The sequence below is a fragment of the Equus asinus genome, chromosome 27 (assembly GCF_041296235.1).
Source record: "Equus asinus isolate D_3611 breed Donkey chromosome 27, EquAss-T2T_v2, whole genome shotgun sequence".
NCBI lineage: Eukaryota > Metazoa > Chordata > Mammalia > Perissodactyla > Equidae > Equus > Equus asinus.
This window is the reverse complement of record NC_091816.1, coordinates 16,052,285-16,069,462: the sequence shown is the minus strand read 5'-3', so window position 1 is coordinate 16,069,462 and position 17,178 is coordinate 16,052,285. Positions and strand designations below refer to the sequence as shown.

At 36.4% G+C, this 17,178-nt stretch overlaps 1 protein-coding gene across 9 annotated transcripts in view; it reads left to right on the top strand.

Moving 5' to 3' along the window:
* DLC1 (DLC1 Rho GTPase activating protein) overlaps positions 1-17,178 on the top strand; it is a 479,646-nt gene that overhangs the window by 84,894 nt on the left and 377,574 nt on the right. For 5 of the 9 annotated variants that reach the window (XM_070500030.1, XM_070500038.1, XM_070500037.1 and 2 more), the window contains exons 1-2: positions 829-1,865; positions 15,237-16,384. In XM_070500030.1, the coding sequence (XP_070356131.1) occupies positions 15,362-16,384 (1,023 nt within the window). In that variant the 5' untranslated portion in view covers positions 829-1,865; positions 15,237-15,361. Of the gene's footprint in view, positions 1-471; positions 1,866-4,023; positions 4,183-15,236; positions 16,385-17,178 lie in introns of those variants that run through there. The other 4 variants (XM_070500031.1, XM_070500032.1, XM_070500033.1 and 1 more) reach the window with 4 other exon arrangements.

Sequence of the window (17,178 nt, the reverse complement as noted above, 5' to 3'; positions counted from 1 at the left end):
GTTATTACTTACCCAATATTCTCAGGGAGTAGTAAAAAGATGGCTAGGTAATATCCAGGTATCTGTCAGCCTTTATAAAAATAGAGCCAACTGAGAATAAAAGTGAATGATAAAAACTACTTAAAATTTCAGAGATGTACAGGATGGATCTTAGGGCTAATTGGTTTAATATTTCTTGTACCTCTTTATATGTCACTCATTTCTCATATTGAAATTGGAATTGTACTTATGCCTCCCATTATTGGAAATCCCTTGAAATTTGCCAGGCACACACAGACCTAATAATCAGATTAATCCAATTACTAATCACTGAAGAAAATGCTTAAGTCATAAATAGTAAGAGAATCTATTGATTGTAAATAAAGTAGAAGGGAGACATACTGAGCAATTTCAACCAAGCAAGATAATTAAACTCAGAGATGCTGTTTCCTGTTTCTCTCATATAAACAACCAAGCCGGCTCCACACGCCTATCCACAACCTGGATGTCCCAAGGCCACATCTCTCTTCTTTCCTTCCACTTTCCCTAAGGAGAATTTTGGGTCATAAAGAAATGAGAATTGGTGTAACTTCTTTCCTGAAACCACTTGAGCTTCCTCTGTGTTTATATTTGTGTCATCTTATTATAAGACGAGCTAACATCTATTATTAATTGATGCACTAATTAAAGCCATACTCGCAATTTCCATTAGCTTATTCCCTAAATTCTCCAGAGCTGGCTGTCTGGTTTTAATCAAAACCAAATGGTAGTCCAATTTCCCAGCCTGGAGCAGCTAGGAGGAAGTCATTCAGGGGAGGCACAAGAAAGAAGAAAAGATAAACAGATGATAGTTCACGAAATTTGTGTCAGCCGGAGGATGCAGATACTGTGAACTGCTTTAGAGACGTGATTCAGGGACTCTGTCATGCTAGATGGAAGCGGTTGCAAGTGGTTAATGTCAGCAAGACCGTAATAAGATCAAGATGGAGTCTGTCTTCTGCTTTTCCAGCACTGGATTTGTGTAACTGGAGGATTCCGACTAGAGGTAATGCTGCATATGCCAAGACACAGACTACTTGCTTCTGGGAAGGATTCTTGGGATTGGAGAGATCTTGAAGAAAGTGTTCTATTTACTGGATTCTTGGGATGTTACTTACAGATCTCTCAGGTAGGATATGTCAGGCTGCAGCATTTAAAATTGTAAGTAGTCTAAAAAAGGTTTGCAAGTTTAGAAGAATTATGGTATTAAAATTCATCTTACTTTCTTGAAAGATCTTTTGAAATGAGAACTGCAAAGGTATTTTGATTAAGTTGTGTATATCCACTTAACAGAGTGGAAAAGTTGTATATGAGGGAAGAGAACTATGTTTTCTTTCCTTTTTTATTTTTTTCATAAGCAGCGTGGGATAGAAAAAGCTCTACAACTTTATGACTCTCCAGCTAATCATCTCAAGAGCTTTGACAAACTCACTTCAGTTCTGTGTAAAATCAGAACTCCTAAAACGCCCGGGCGGGCTCTGCTCTCTCCCCCTCCCCTCCGCATCGTGCAGTCTTTCTCACATGCACACTACTCAGAGGCAGGAAATGCTTGCAGGCAATCTGGGCCTGGTGGTGGAGGCCCCTTTCGCAAAACATCAGTCTGAATTTAGTAGACAGAAGTCACTAGGAACGCCTTGACAGACTCCTGCTTTAGCGAAGGCTCCCTCCAGCTGCAGAGGCTGTTTTTGTTAGAATCACACACTGCGTAAAACTGCTTAGAATAGAGCAATGATCTCAACCACGAAATGTGAACTTATATTTTGGAGAAACTAACGGGGACGGACTTCTCTCCTAGCCTGAGTGTTGAACAATGTCATGCCTTGGAGTTTCAGCTCCTCGATCTCTAGGTAAGACGCTGTGGACTATCTATCTTTCTACTTGGAAACAATCTTTGAAGAGGCAGAAAGATCGAGAGAAACGTTAGCATCTTGCACTGAGTGGTGATTTCCTAGGTTTTAGAGCCAAGCCATGAAATCAGAGGTGGAAAGTGTTTTAGTAAGTAGAAGACTGTCAGTCAAATTGTTTTAGCAAAATGTCAGTTCTAAAATAGGCTCCATAGAGATTTTAGTCTTTTCCTCCATAAACTAAGATTTTTATTTTGATCCTTTTTTGTTCTTATTTATGAATAGAGCTAAAAGACCAGGTTTCCTACTACATGGCATAAGATGAAACAAATACATATTCTCACACAAAAGCGTGAGGTGTAAATGAATTATTTTTATCTCCCCTTCTTTTGCCAACAGGGAGACTAGACAGGACTAGAGTGACTTTTCTTAATAATGAATCTCCAAAGGATATTTTGTGCCTCATTTAAAATATGAAGATTGGATTCCTCAACATTTCTCCACACCAGTTTTCAACCACAGGTCAAGCTGCTAATGTGCAGCTTAAAAGTTTTACTAGGAAAAAAAAGTACACACATAAAATTTCGGAAATTATTTCTATCCTAAATAGGATTGAATCTGATTTTCAAAAATTTAAGTCCCAGAATTAGATTTAATTTATATTAACATTCCTGGAGTCACTGCTCAGGACATATTTTCTGTGAATAGTTTTCAATAATTGAAGTAAATCTCAGTGACAATGACATTCATTATTACTATTTTAAGGCAGCCGGAAATCACTACGATCGTATGGAAAACTGATCATGTGTTCATAATTCAGATAATCATTAAATTGCATTTCCACGGGGCTATAGTCTCTTTAAGGCATCTTAGATATGTAAGTGTGCAATGTATAAGGAAAGAAATTTACTAATTACTGAAATAGCATGGACTTTTAATGCATAACATACTGTTATATTATACTTCTGAATATTTAGAATGAAAAATCATTATTTTATGGTATGTGAAAGGAACAAATATTCATGTATATTTCTAAATCTATCAGATGAACAGGAAATTTACTTAATGAAAGATGAGAACTATTTGACATTTGGATCATAAGAAATCAAGTGTTTTCATTATATTTTTACATAGTACAAGGTGACCATTTGCTGGATTAGCTAGTTATTCTTAAATTCTATGCTAGAATAACTATATCGATGATTTTTAACTACTCACTAACAATTTATCTTGTTGACTTTTAAATATGATAAAAAAGAATCTATTTTTAAATATGTGAAAAATAAAATACTAGCTTATCTAAATTACCATTTAATAAAATCCCTCAGTAGAATTTCAAAGAAGGAAAGAACACAAGATAGCACTCTTTTAACACTCGTGAGGTTGCCACAAGGGAGCTAAGGAATGACATTCAAAAGTGACCTGTCCAAGGTCACACCACTAGCTAGTGGACGAGATGACAGTGGAACCACAGTACCACGTTTCATATTCAGATATCTTTATATTACATCGCTTTGCTGTCAAATAATAATTATGCAGAATAAAGTATGAACATGTCCAGCAGAAGGCTACTTTTAGACAGAAAATTGGAGTTCCTCTTTAAAAACAAAAAAAAGGCTAAAGCTGCCACTAGTGTTGCAGTGTGGAAAAAAAATCATGCTTTTAAAAAAGAATCAAATTTACTAAGTAATGAAATTTTCCCAAATGCAAAAGTTTTCTTAAAAAGATGTTGTATGCCTTCCACAAATACTTTAAAGGAATAACTTGTTTGTGACCTTATAACATTTTATGATTATGCAAACAGAATCAATCCATATGCTAATAATTATATTAACTTTAAACGGATGTTTCTTAAAAACATAGGGCTAGAAAAGAGCTTGTCTGATTCATATCCTTGTATTCAAATAGTAACATAATGAACCTACCCCAACGGGTGACATCCAGAGGAGATTTTACTACACCCCCAGGGAATCAATTTAAGTCTCATGTACCCAGACTTGCTTTCTATTATCTAACCCAAATCTCTATTGCTGCAACTTGTTTCCACTTCTCTGGGTTTTTTCCTCAGTGGAAATACGAAAAGCCTAACTGGACATATGAAAACATAAGTGTATGCTTCTAGGCCAAATAAGCCCACTTCCTGTCATCTTCTCTTCTACAGCTTATTTTCAATCCTTTAATTGACTCATATATCTACTCTGAACCTTCTGCAAAGTCCTTTGGTTGTAGACTATAGAATCTGGTACAGCATGTAAGTAAACGTCTGACCAGTGCAGCGTAAAACGGGAGAGTTGGCTCTTTCATCTGCATCATACTTCAGGTATGACAATATATGTTGCTATGCACGCTGAAACCCTGCACTTTCCAAGAGACTGTCTCATAAAATTAATATATGTCATTTCTAGGACATGACATTTCTTTAGAGAGAATGTGTGTCTTAATACTTTTTTTCCATTTTTATGAACCAGATGAAATTTCCTGATGTTATTAACACTTAAAAGATATGCTATTCAACACTTCCAGTGTCACCACAGTCCTCTTTATTGGAATGAGGAATAAACGCAGTAAAGCAGATGCCTATATAGCTGACTGCATGACTACTAGAGGGCTGCGTGAAAGAGAGGGCATCCATTTATTTTTTTTTTGTTAAGGTCATTATAATAAACAAGGACAGTATTTCTGGCTCCATCCAAACCTGTGCATACCGTACACCTCACTACAAGTACTTTAGGCATGGTTTAATCTTACTTCTAGAGGATTCCGTCTTATAGGCTTCAAATGAATCTAAATTGGGACATTCAAAATTTATCTTTTGTTTCCATCTTATTTGTTTCTTCTTGGAGAATGAATGAATTGGTGCCAGTATTATCTTCCAATGAGAATCTCTCTGTAGAAATCATTACAGGACAGCGAAGTTCCAATTAGAGGTGACCCAGATCAGGCTTAGAAAATGTTATTATCAAAATAGAGCCATGTCAAGAAATTAAGACATGAGAAGTTAAAGAGGATGAGGGAAAAGTAAAAACCTCCAGATTTGAAGGAAGTGGCGTGAATATCGCGCCTCCTTCCCCACATGAATGATATGCCCTATATGTGCATGACCTAAACTAAACAGGTTTACAGAGAAGCCTGACTCCAGTTTGACTTTGGTGTGGATGTCTAAATGCAACACTGACTTCTATGGTTCTGTTTGGCATTAGACTGCTATTCCGTTCATAGAGTTTTGAGAAATAGATGGGATTAGGTTTCAAGGAAGTGAGAATAAAGGTGAAGTGTGGGTCTTGAGATCTAGTTAAAAAAAGATTGTTGATTTTGATTCAGTGGATTATAGAGTTTATAAGTGAACTTGAAAAGATTGAACAGGGACTCTGATGCAAAAAAAACCCTGAAAGGCAATGCAAACTGTGTGCATATGAACTTGCTCAATAGTTAAGACAGATGGGTAGAAAAAAAAATTGTAGCTAGTTGTACGTGTGAAAAGGTTTTTATACTAGAATGAATGAACGAAATGTTTTAATAATTCAATTCAAATAATTCAAAAAGAAAATCAGTTCTCTTAATGGAAATGAGACAGAAAGGAAGTAGGAAGATCAGAGAACAAATTTAGAAATTCACTTAGAGTTTCTTTTTATTCCCAGCAATTAGCAATACACCTGGCATGTCAGGTGTTGTCAATATCTGAAAGTCAATAAGTGTTTGTGGAGTAAATAGGAAGGAAAAAAGAAAGAAAGGAAAGGAGAATCAGTGTTGAAGAGTGGGCATTGTGGGCCTTTCTTAATTTTCTAGACATCCTGTAATGATAGAGCCATAATTTTTAAAGGGGGAAAGAAAAAAAAGAGGTTGGCAAGAGTCATCAGAGCCTGAGGCCAGAGGTTAACAATACTCTCCTAAGATGACATTACAAGTTCATTAAGAACCAGAAAGTAGCATGAGCATCCAGAAATAGTTGGAAATTAAAAGTTACACGCGGCCAGTGAGAGCAGAGCACTAGTGAATTTTCCACAATTTAAATGGGGTGGTGTACTGAGAAGCTCCCAGGCAGAGTCAGAAAACTGGCTCTGAGCTGCATCTCTGCCACTTGATGCTCTGTGATTTGAACCACGCCCCACAACTACTTTGAGCTTCTGCTTTTTATTGGTAAAGTAGGGAAGATAATGAAAATATTTATATCACCAGGTCATTTTGAGCGTCAGATGAGATTTTATATGTGCAAATTGTTTTGCATACAGAATAACAAACAAATCTTTGTTTAAAAAAATGAGAGGTCAATTAGTCAGGAAAGAAAGAATCATGGCGTTTCACATTTTGGCCAAGTCGCTCATCATGTTGCAATAACATGGGCTTACAAGCAATAGTTTCAGCTCATACTTAGCCATGAATTCTGCAGCTAAGATCCATCAACAACTAAAGGAGTTGTCACCCTCTTTATCATCATATCGCTTAGCATCTGGTAAATTCTTGCAATATGCCATGGATTAAGTGTTCTACATATGTTATTAGCTCATTATTATCATTATTTTTGTTAGTACCATCAATTCCAACTTCTAGTGACCCTGCGGACAATGGAGAAGAACCCTGCCCGCTCTTTTGGCACCATCCTCTCATCTTCCAGGGCTATATCAGACAATGTTCCGCTGCTGTTTACAAGGTTTTCATGCCCATTTTTTTGGAAGTGGGTGGCCAAGTCCTTTTTCCTAGTCTGTCTTAGTCTGGAAGCTCTGCTGAAACCTGTCCACCATAGGTGACCCTGCTGGTATTTGAAATCCCAGTGGCTTAGCTTTCAGCATCACAGCAACATGCGGCCACCACAGTATGACAACTGACAGATGGGTGGTGTGGTTCTCTGACGGGGAAATGAACTGGATATAGTGTCGAACCTTAACCACTAGACCAGCAGGGCTGGCTATTATTATTTTAGCTCAATATCATTATTTTTCCCTCAACAATTTCCATTATCCCCATTACAGAAGTGAGAAAACTGAGGAACACAAAACTTAGATAACTAACCCAAATCACCAGAAAAAAAATGGTTCTTTAACAGACATCATGCCGTCACAAAAATTGGAGACAATAATCCCTACCCACCAATAGGTGAGGACATTGATCTAGTTACTTAGTCCTGCCAAAATCGTACCTGTCTCATAGAGTATTTGTGAGTATTATTACTAAAGGGGATTGTGTAAGTAAAACACAAAATACAGTACCTGGCCTGCAGTAAATGCTTAACAAATGGAAGCTTTTTTTACTGTTACTATTATCATGATCATAAAAACTTTCTGATGCACCTACTATTACTTGGGTATATAGAAGAACACTTGGTAATAAAATCAAGTTGATATGTATGTCCAGAGATGGCAAGATGACAATTACAGATATTAAATAGAGAAGACAAAAGTTGTTATCAGAGTCATCAGCCCCTGGTAGGATACCAACCTAACAGAAGTGGCTAAGTTCCCAAGAATTTCATGCTCCTAATTTCAGTGAAAGTTGTACTTATTGAATGACTGAAATCTCAGTATCTTGCTGTCACCTAGCTATCCAAGCACATGTGTTGATGTATCTACATCTCTTATTTGCATTTGGTTGTTACTGTGTCTACCATTAGAGTGTTCTTGGAAATGATAGCAAAGCTAAAAATAGGAAGTGGCCACTTAAAGCAAAGCTACATCTCGCCATGCTGATGATAAAGCTTTATCATCTGTGTCCCTTGTTGAATGGAAATATCTTTTTATAATAAGGCAAAACCACATTTCAATCATACTGCTTTGCCATCCAAAAAAAAAGAAAAAAAGGCAGCCAAACTCTTGATATCAAATCCAGATCTAAGCTTTTTCCTGTTGCATGAAAAATCCTAAGTGAAACAAGTTCAGAGCAAAGGCAATACTTTTCTTTGATTATAAAGGATTCTGTAGAAAAGAGATATCAAGGCAAAAAAATGACTTCATTAATGAATTTATTTGCAGAAATATCTAAGATACACTGTAGTTCTAAATACTCAAAGGATTCTGTATAGGATGGAACTCTATTATTGAGAAGACTGTGTACTTTTTAAAAAACAAAACATAAAACCCAAAGAGAATACAGATATCTAGAAAATAATGCATCCAAGATGCAATATTGTCCCTCATGACTGTGTTAATTCTGGGATTTCTTGGAAACCAATTATCCCCAGAAAAGTCTTAGTGATGATATCAGGCAAATATGGTAGAATGTTCCAAGATTTCCTCAAATTACATGTGGGTTATTTAAGAAAACGTTAAGAGAATCTGCAAACCTGGCTGACCTGAGTTATAAAGTGGTGGTAAGTCAAACACTGCAGCATCTGGGTTCCTGCCTGCAGGAAAATTAGAAACTACTAAGGCTCCACGAAATAGTGGGAAGCTGGAGGTAAAAATAGGGCACCACAGAAATAATAACTTGCAATCTTGTAACACCCTGCTCTTTTCTGATGAGCGGACTTGTACTGTATTGACTGAGTTCACTTTCAAAATGTCTCATCCTTGCAATAGCTTTGACTCTGAGAGCTAAGAATGAGAAAAAGTTTTCTAAGCTCAGTAAAGCTGAAATATATATATATATTTAAGTAGGTAAATGTTAAAAGAATATTTTTAAGTTGAGTGCCTACTTCTTCATTTTTCTCCTAAAGACCAAAAATGATGGAAGCCTGGATGTGTCTCTCGGAAAAAGTGATGTACTACTTATTCCACTGACTTAGTTCATTATAGATGGGTTATTCTGTAATTTACTAAAATTTCTGAAGATTTCCAGACAGCCTAGAGACATTTAGGCTGCTATTTAGGCTGCTGAGACATTTAGGAAGCTATTTCATATATAATATTTTAAGCGTCGTTAAGGAATTTACCAATAAAGAATTTTAACAGGAGTTTGTTTTTTCCACCAACAGCTAATGAGGCATAATGAGTAAATTCCAACATTTGACAAAGTATGTAAAAGTAGGTGGATAATGATTGCGCGAAGGATTAAGACACAGATTACCACTAAAAAAAGGAAATCTGCATGAAATCATACGGAGATAAATCCCTGCATCCTGTTATTGAAGGTCTCTCTCGCCCACAGCCCAATTATAGCCCTGTCTAACTTGGATGAAATAGCAAGAGTATTTCAAAGAAAAAGTGCTAAGGGTTTTTTAGTAAAAGTTGGCTATCCTGACTAGACTCGTAGGAATGCTTTTTAAAAATGTGTTATCTTATTTTCTATTTGTTTATGCATTTACATAAAGGAATTAGGAAGAATCATATCTTTCCTAGGCTGTGTTGCTGCGTCTAAGTATGTTGAATATGTAACATCAGTTTGACAATGAGAAGCATTCCTCTTCATGTTATCATTGAGCTGGGGGACAGTGAGAAGATGCCCAAATGTGCACCATTTTGTTTGCTAGATGATTTGTTCTTTGACAGCTCCATCAAGAAAACAAATTTTACTTTGGCCTCACTGTATTGAAGATTTACTTTGATGTCAGTGAGAGCACATTTGAAGAACTGTATTAAGCTATGGTCATGTCTGTTTCTGTGTTGTTGATTCTGTTCTAATTGTCTAATTCAATTCAAGTGAATGGAACACTTATTGTGTGCAAATGTGACTCCCTGAAAGTGGGCTAAGATCCATTAAGGTTTCAAATCACTAAAGGACAGATTCCCAATCTCTCTATCTCATCAACTTGACGCTTATCATATTAGCAACAAAGTGGGCCAATGAAGGAAGGTTTTTTTCTTGGTTCAGATGGGTTCTCTATTCTTGCAAGAGTGCATTTTAGAGAGTTTTATCTTCTTTTCATTAAAAAGTGATCGTCTCTCTTATGTCTTCCCTTCCTTCCCACAATGACTGAGTACATGCTATGTGGTAGATATTACACTTATGTATACTTTAAAGCAGTAGTAAGAGGAGAACATGAGCTAGATATGTATGGGATAGGTAATTAAGAAGGAAGTCTCTAAGGAAAACTAGAAGTAATTCTGGCCATCTAAGGAAAAAGTAGGAAAATAAAGAGAAAGTGGCAGAATTCTTATGTCTTTGTTTTTTCTTCTATTAAATAAGCAAGATCTGTGTGAATATGTTTAAAAACGATTCAGGAGTCAATCAGATGCATGTATATATATATATATATACATACTTGTGTTTATATATGTGTATATATGTATATCTATATATGTCATCTATGTTCTGAAAGGATAAAACAAGATACCCACATTTGAGGGGTTGAATCAAAAAAGTTGCCATCTTTCCAAATACTGTGAGTGACGCGACCAGGAGAAGTTGGAGAATAGTGCAATGGAGAATTCCGCTTTCTCATGCATTTACTCATTTTAGGCTATTTACGTATTTCTGTATCTTAAACTTTTACTCAGATAACATTTTAGAAAGACTAGAGCGAAGAGGATTACCAAGAATACTTGTCCCAAATTTCAGGAGTTCCCAGAAGGGTTGGGGGATGAAAGGAAGGCATAAGAGAAATCACCTAAGAATCTCATGGAAAACTGTACTGACATCCTTGGCCCAAAATAAATATGCAAACTGGCACCTTTATTTCTCTTAAGGTATGAGGCAGGAATATGTGTAACTGTGAGGGGGTCATGGGGTGAGAGGGGAAGGGCTGAAGGGAATAGTTTGGTCCCGTTGGACATATTTTAGTGGAACTACACCTATATTTATGTATCAACTCTTTGTTAAAATTACTGCTCTGGAACACATTAAAATTTAGATTATTATTTAACATGCTTTCTGAGATTCAGAAAATTTTCTTTATCTCAAGCAAATGACACATATAATCATGATAATTTAAAATTGTTTTTAGCTATTTCTCCTGACGTTTACCTCCACATTTCTAAACAACGTGATTGTACTATTTTTTTTCCAAGTTAGACATTATCTGTTAACTTCCTACTATAGAAAACGAAGAGTTAGCTCTCTGAAACTATTCTCTCCACCGTCTCTCCCTAACCCCATCCTCCACAAATCCTGTGCTCCAAAAATAGCTGTTTCATAGTTTTTTTTTATTAAGTCACTATTTACTATTTGCATTATTTTGGCTACATAAAATTTTCTCAGCTAAGCCAAGCAGTGTACTATGATTACATTTTCTTTCATTTGACTGTTTTATTTTCCAGTGTTGCTATTGAGAAATCTAATATAATTCAGATTTCCGATGCTTAATACTCTCTGTTCTGTCTCTGATAGCCTTTATGATCATTCGCTTACCTCTAAAATTCTAAAATTTCGCAAAGTTATTTCTTGGCGCAGTCTATTTTTATTCCTTGTATTACTGCATACTTTATTGATTCCCTTCAACCTGAAGACTTGGGTCATTAGTTCTGGGAAATTTTCTGAAATTTTTTTCTTTGACAAACGTCTCCCCTCCATTTTCTCTGAGATACTCCTGAGAAATGTGGTTTCCCTCCAAGGAGACCAGTGAATTTTAAAGTTGTAAGTAATACTCTGGAATTTATTGTTGCCTCTGCTATCTTTCCCAAAGAGATGATTCTAGAATAGGAAGAATCTGAAGCCTGAAAGAAAGGAAGACTTCAACCATAGAGCAGGAAACTCTACCTCAACTCCCATTTCACCTGGATATGGTTTACCACAGAGGGCCTCATTCAGGGATTTCCTCCTAGAAACCCTAACTAACATGTCCACCACCCCTGACACCACTCACAGAAAGAAAGCAAGAAGGAAAGAAGGAAAGAAGGAAGGAAGGAAGAAGGAAGGGAGGGAGGGAGGGAGAGAGGAATTGATGACCCCGTGTTTTGTGTTAAACTTTCCATGGTGTTTATGGCCATGAGAGGACTTATTATTTTTGTTTACATGAGTTTCTCCCTTAAAATTATAAGCTCCTTTAGGTAAGGTAGAATATATTATTTAGGTTTATATTCCCAATGTTTAGCAGAGTGTCTATGGCCCCTTAGGCACTAAATAAACACTTGTTGAATAAATGATTAAGATAAGACAGCATTGCTGTCAGTTCTACAGTACTGCCCACTTGATTTTTAGCCACAAGTATTTCATTTGCGCCATGTTCTCCCAGGCTATAGCATCAACAATAGTGATTATCATCAGGTTCTTCTTCCCAGGCACAATTGCCAGGTTCAAATTTAAGGTATGTGTTTATTTCAGAAGCAAGTGCAAAGGAGAGCATGATTGATATCAAACATAGGTCAGTGATTCTCAAACTAGAATGTCTCCAATTCTTGTTGGTTTTGATTAACTTTAAAATATATACTGTATGCCAAAAAACGCTTACGTCAGTTGACGGTAAACTCTTACAAAATTAACCCAAACAATAAATTTTAAATCACTTTGTGTCTAAACATCCTACGCACTAATATCAAAAAAAGTGAATTTGGACATTTCATAAATATTTTCCAGAATTGTTTCATAATCAGAGGTACATTGAGTATCTTTCTTTTAATATTAATACAGTGCTGTTTGAATACATGAATTTAAGAAAGAAAAAATCCCCATGGAAATACACTTCATAAAATCAACACCCTGGAATGACCTATGCTTTTCCAGATCTTTCATCCAAGTCCTGAGCAGCTGAGCTCATTCTGAATGAAACTGTATAAAGGGATTACCAAAAAAAATGTAATAGAAATTTGCAAAATAGGTGGTTAGTAGTTAGAAATATAATTTTAAATGAGGCTGCCTGGTGAGGAGACACATAGGGAAAGTCAGGTCTTTTACAAAGACATTTCAATCTTATAGAATGGATTCTAGTCAATTGAGATGATTTAGAAAATGAGACCAATGTGCTCAGATGCGAATGACAATAATCCAAGGTTTCTTTTTATTAATATTCTGTTTAGCCTTTAGATCTTGGAGGCAGATTTTAACCATAAATCTTACAAATCAGAATTTAAATAGGAAGTATGAATAAGAAAGCTCGTAGAGATAAATGTTTTTAAACATCTATTAGATCACAGGATATGGACTGAGTACTCAAAAGGTAGTGATGATGGTCATAATGATAATTAGGAGATTTATGTCTAAAAATAAAGACACTGTACATTCACAGGAATCATTTGAAAATGTCCAAAGAACCTAGATGAGAAGTTAGAACAGAAGGAGTTAATGCTGTGTTGCGTCTATCTAATTTACAATCCCTCTTTGTAGCTAGATTGTCTCACAACTTGTAGAACTGTCTTCCTTGACATTATAAAAATACTTACCTACTTGCCAAGGTTGAGTAAAATAAGTTAATTAATATTATGGTATGGTCTTAACGGCAAAATTTTTATGTAATCTGTTCCCCAAGGGGTTAATAAAACTCTATTTCTCCTTAGTAAAAGAAATGAAACCAGAATTCAGTCTCAACTTAAATGTAAATGTGGCTTAGGAATGACACAGTAACACCACTTGGCATTTCTTAAGTTACCGTGCTCTTTCTACACTGGATAAAAATAAAGAAAAGAAAGCATCTAAAACAGAACCGCCCTATTACAACCCAAATCTGCCCATGAAAGCAGAAATTTTCTGGCCTGCATCTATGCGTTTTTTCCACTTTCCGCAGCCTCCCACACTATAATGACTTATGCATGGAATTCAGGGACTTTATATTTTCTTTTGAGTGCAAAATGAATGCCAACATGGAAAATGTGAATGCTGACCATTTTCAAAGATGGTCACAGACCTTTGAGGGAACCAAACAGTATCCAGAAAGATATTTGGTCAGGCCAAGGTACCAAATTCTAGTACATTCCTCAACTTCACTGGTCTTTACAGGATGGGGATATTTACCTTTCTGGCAAGTGCTTGGTCAAAATACCTTGAAATTTTTGGTGGGGAGTCGGAGTCCTTTTCAATAGACTGAAGTGACCCCAAACCGGCACAGTAGTTAATCTTGTTTATGGCTGAAACCAATAAGCCAGCCCATGTTATGTGCTGACGGTTCTTGTGTGGAGTAAAAACTAGAAGTGTCTGCTCTTTGAATGGGATTTTTCTTTTATAGTCCAGTAATTTGGTTTCAATACAGGACATTTAGGTTAGTCATTTTTATAAGACTGAGTTTACACTGATAGAATTTGCTTCCTTTAACTAAGGATTTGAATAATTCAAGGCGAAAGGATGGATACCTGGAATGTGTTTATATTCTGACCTTATCTTATGCCTGGTTTTCTTGTTTACATAAATTTTTATGGCCAAATTCTAACAGAAGTATACAAACTAAACTCTTTTGGAGCCAAAGAGAATGAGACTGAAATTTCTGAAGAATTGTCCCAATTGTGTTATCTTGCTCACATCTTCTTTTTGGCTCACTGGAACTCTTCCCTGAAGAGTTTAGATTTTATACATCCTAAAGACACGTGGAAAGAAGGGGCGGAGGTAGGCTGTCATTCCATGGAGACAGTGAAGTTTGTTGGCTGTCAGCCTAGGCCTTAGGACCAGGGCTTAGTCTGAATCTTGGCTTACTTCCTCAATGGTATAATCTTGGGCAAGTTATTTAATTTCTCTGAGCTTCGTTAACACTAACTTGCTAGCTAGGAGTAGTAGTAGTAACAGAATGCATGGAAATGTATTTATCCTGAGGCATTGTAAATGTATGTGTTATGCTTTCTTATCCATGAATTATGCGTTATGAACTAAACTGGATTATTCCATGTCTCTTAGTCACTCCCTGTAGTAAATACATCCCGGTAATTTGGAATCTGTATTAGTTCTTTCACACACAAATGCATTACACATGCTATCTCTATAGCTCAACTTTTGCATGAACAGTTCCCTCGTGGCTTTGGTAATGACTTGTGTTCACAAAAGTAATTTAGCAAAGCATGTAAGCTAGAGCAACAAGTTTCTTCCGGTGAACTTTATTAAATATTGCAATCCAAATATTTTCTTAGTGGAGTTTTAAATGTTTGATAGTTATATCTTTATTCATTGATAGATCAACCAGTTCAGTTGCACTTAAAAGTATTGTCAATGATTTTTTACCAGAAATATTAAATGTGAAATTTTCTTCTAATATTAGGCTATTAAGAAATAATACTATTAAAGCTATTAAACAGAACCTTTATAAAAACTTCTACGTAGGGGCTGGCCCCGTGGCCGAGTGGTTAAGTTCGCGCTCTGCTGCAGGCGGCCCAGTGTTTTGTTAGTTCGAATCCTGGGCGCGGACATGGCACTGCTCATCAGACCATGCTGAGGCAGCGTCCCACATGCTACAACTAGAAGAACCCACAACGAAGAATACACGACCATGTACCGGGGGGCTTTGGGGAGAAAAAGGAAAAAATAAAATCTTTAAAAAAAAAAAAAAATTCTACATAATCTTTCATAACCCAGATTAAGTTCTCTCTTTTCCATGATATGTTTTGACTTTAGAACTACATCCTGAACTATATATTTTCTTAAATTTTTTAATAGGTGGTGAACTGACAAAACTCACTCTCTTCGTCAATCAGTGAATTTGAGGTTATAATTCATGAAGCTCCATCTCCTCTAGTCTCATATGGAACGTGTCTCTCTATCTGTTGTTAAACTACGATGACATGTCTGCAGCTATCAGAAAGAGAAGCTGGGAAGAACATGTGACCCAATGGATGGGACAGCCTTTTAATTCTGATTCTTATAATGCAGCATGTCATCATGGACTAGTAGCTGACAGCTTGCAGGCAAGTATGGAAAAAGATGCAACTCTAAATGTGGACCGCAAAGAGAAGTGTGTTTCACTACCAGACTGCTGTCCTGGATCAGAGCTGAGAGATTTTCCTGGGAGGCCAATGGGTCACATTTCAAAAGACATAGATGAAAATGACAGCCACGAAGGTGCAGATCAGTTTTTTTCTCTGGAGGCCAGCACGGAAACACTAGTGCACATTTCTGATGAGGATACCGATTCCGATCTATACCTTACAGATGATAAACAGATTTTAACTACCCAAGAGCATAAAACATCAGACCAATGTAGTGTCAGAGGAGCAGGCTCCTTGGTAAAGACACTGTCCATCATGGAAAGTAACGAAGATTCTTATAACTCCTGGGGAACGGCTGGTGGAGCTGATTTAGTGCTAGTAGAAGAAAAGGGGGAGAGAAAAGTTGTTGACATTATAAGTAAAGGCCTGGAGCTTTGCAATGATATAAACTTAAGTGAAATAAAAGATGCATCCAAAATAGATGCATGTGATTCTTTGAATGTGAAAGATATTGTGCCTGAGAAGCAATTACTTAATTCTGCTGTAATTGCTCAGCAACGAAGGAAACCCGACTTCCCTAAAGATGAACATGAAAGAAACACCTGCAGTGTAGTACAAGAGGAGTTCTTGGCTATTCCTTGTACAGACAGAGGACTGCCATTATTAAAACCAGATTCTGGAAACTGCCTTCTGCAGCCTCTTTCTTGCCCTAGGGGAATGTTAGCTGAAAATGGCCTGGAGAAGAGTGGTTTCTCAGAACATCAAAACAAAAGTCTTCCAAGGGTCAACTCAGGAGATGGTATGCAGTGTTTACACTTAAAGGAAACTCTGGCCACCCAGGAACCCGCAGATAACCAAGTCAGACTTCGCAAAAGAAAGGTAAGACACATGCACAGATTATCTGGTTTTTGGAATTTTGTAAATATCCTTATTTTCATCACTTACTATTTTGCTAGGATTAAAGAGATAGTGTAATGTAGTGTAGCTGTATAACTCAAAGAGTATCTTCTCGGCGAAACCATCAAAATATGTAAAAATTAAAATATAATAATCTATCCATTTCACTGATAATATTTATCATTGTTTACGAACATTCTGTTTTGGAATTGTGTTGAAGACGGAATTGATGTCACTTTCTTCAGTTGGAATTAAATAGCTACCAAACAGTGCACACTTCAAGGCCCATCTGAACAGTGATCTCTAATTTTTAGAAAGACAGTCATGGTATTTTTTAATTTGATATCATTTATTTCAGCTTGTTGCTTTCTCCCTTTAAAAAGCATATTTCATCATAATAAAAGTAGTATAAATGACACATTAAAAATGATCCTTTTATGGATATAAAAGCAATAGTACTTCCTCCATCCCTCAAAATGTGCTGATGTTATTTTAAATGATACCCTGGCACATTCGCTGTCAATAGATGTATCAACTTTTCTTTAACTTTTGACTAAAGAGGATCAGTCGCTGAAATTATTTTTTTATACCAAGTCCCCTTTGGCTAATCCTGTAGATGTCATGTTCCCTCAGGAAGTTTCCAAATGAGAGAAGCAAGGATTAGAGTGAAGCTACAAGAAGCATAGTTTAGCTAGTGAACTGTTGACCAAAGTTTGTCTTATCTTTAAAGATTTCCCCCAAATTCTTCCAAGAATGTAGTGCTCTATAATCCTGGT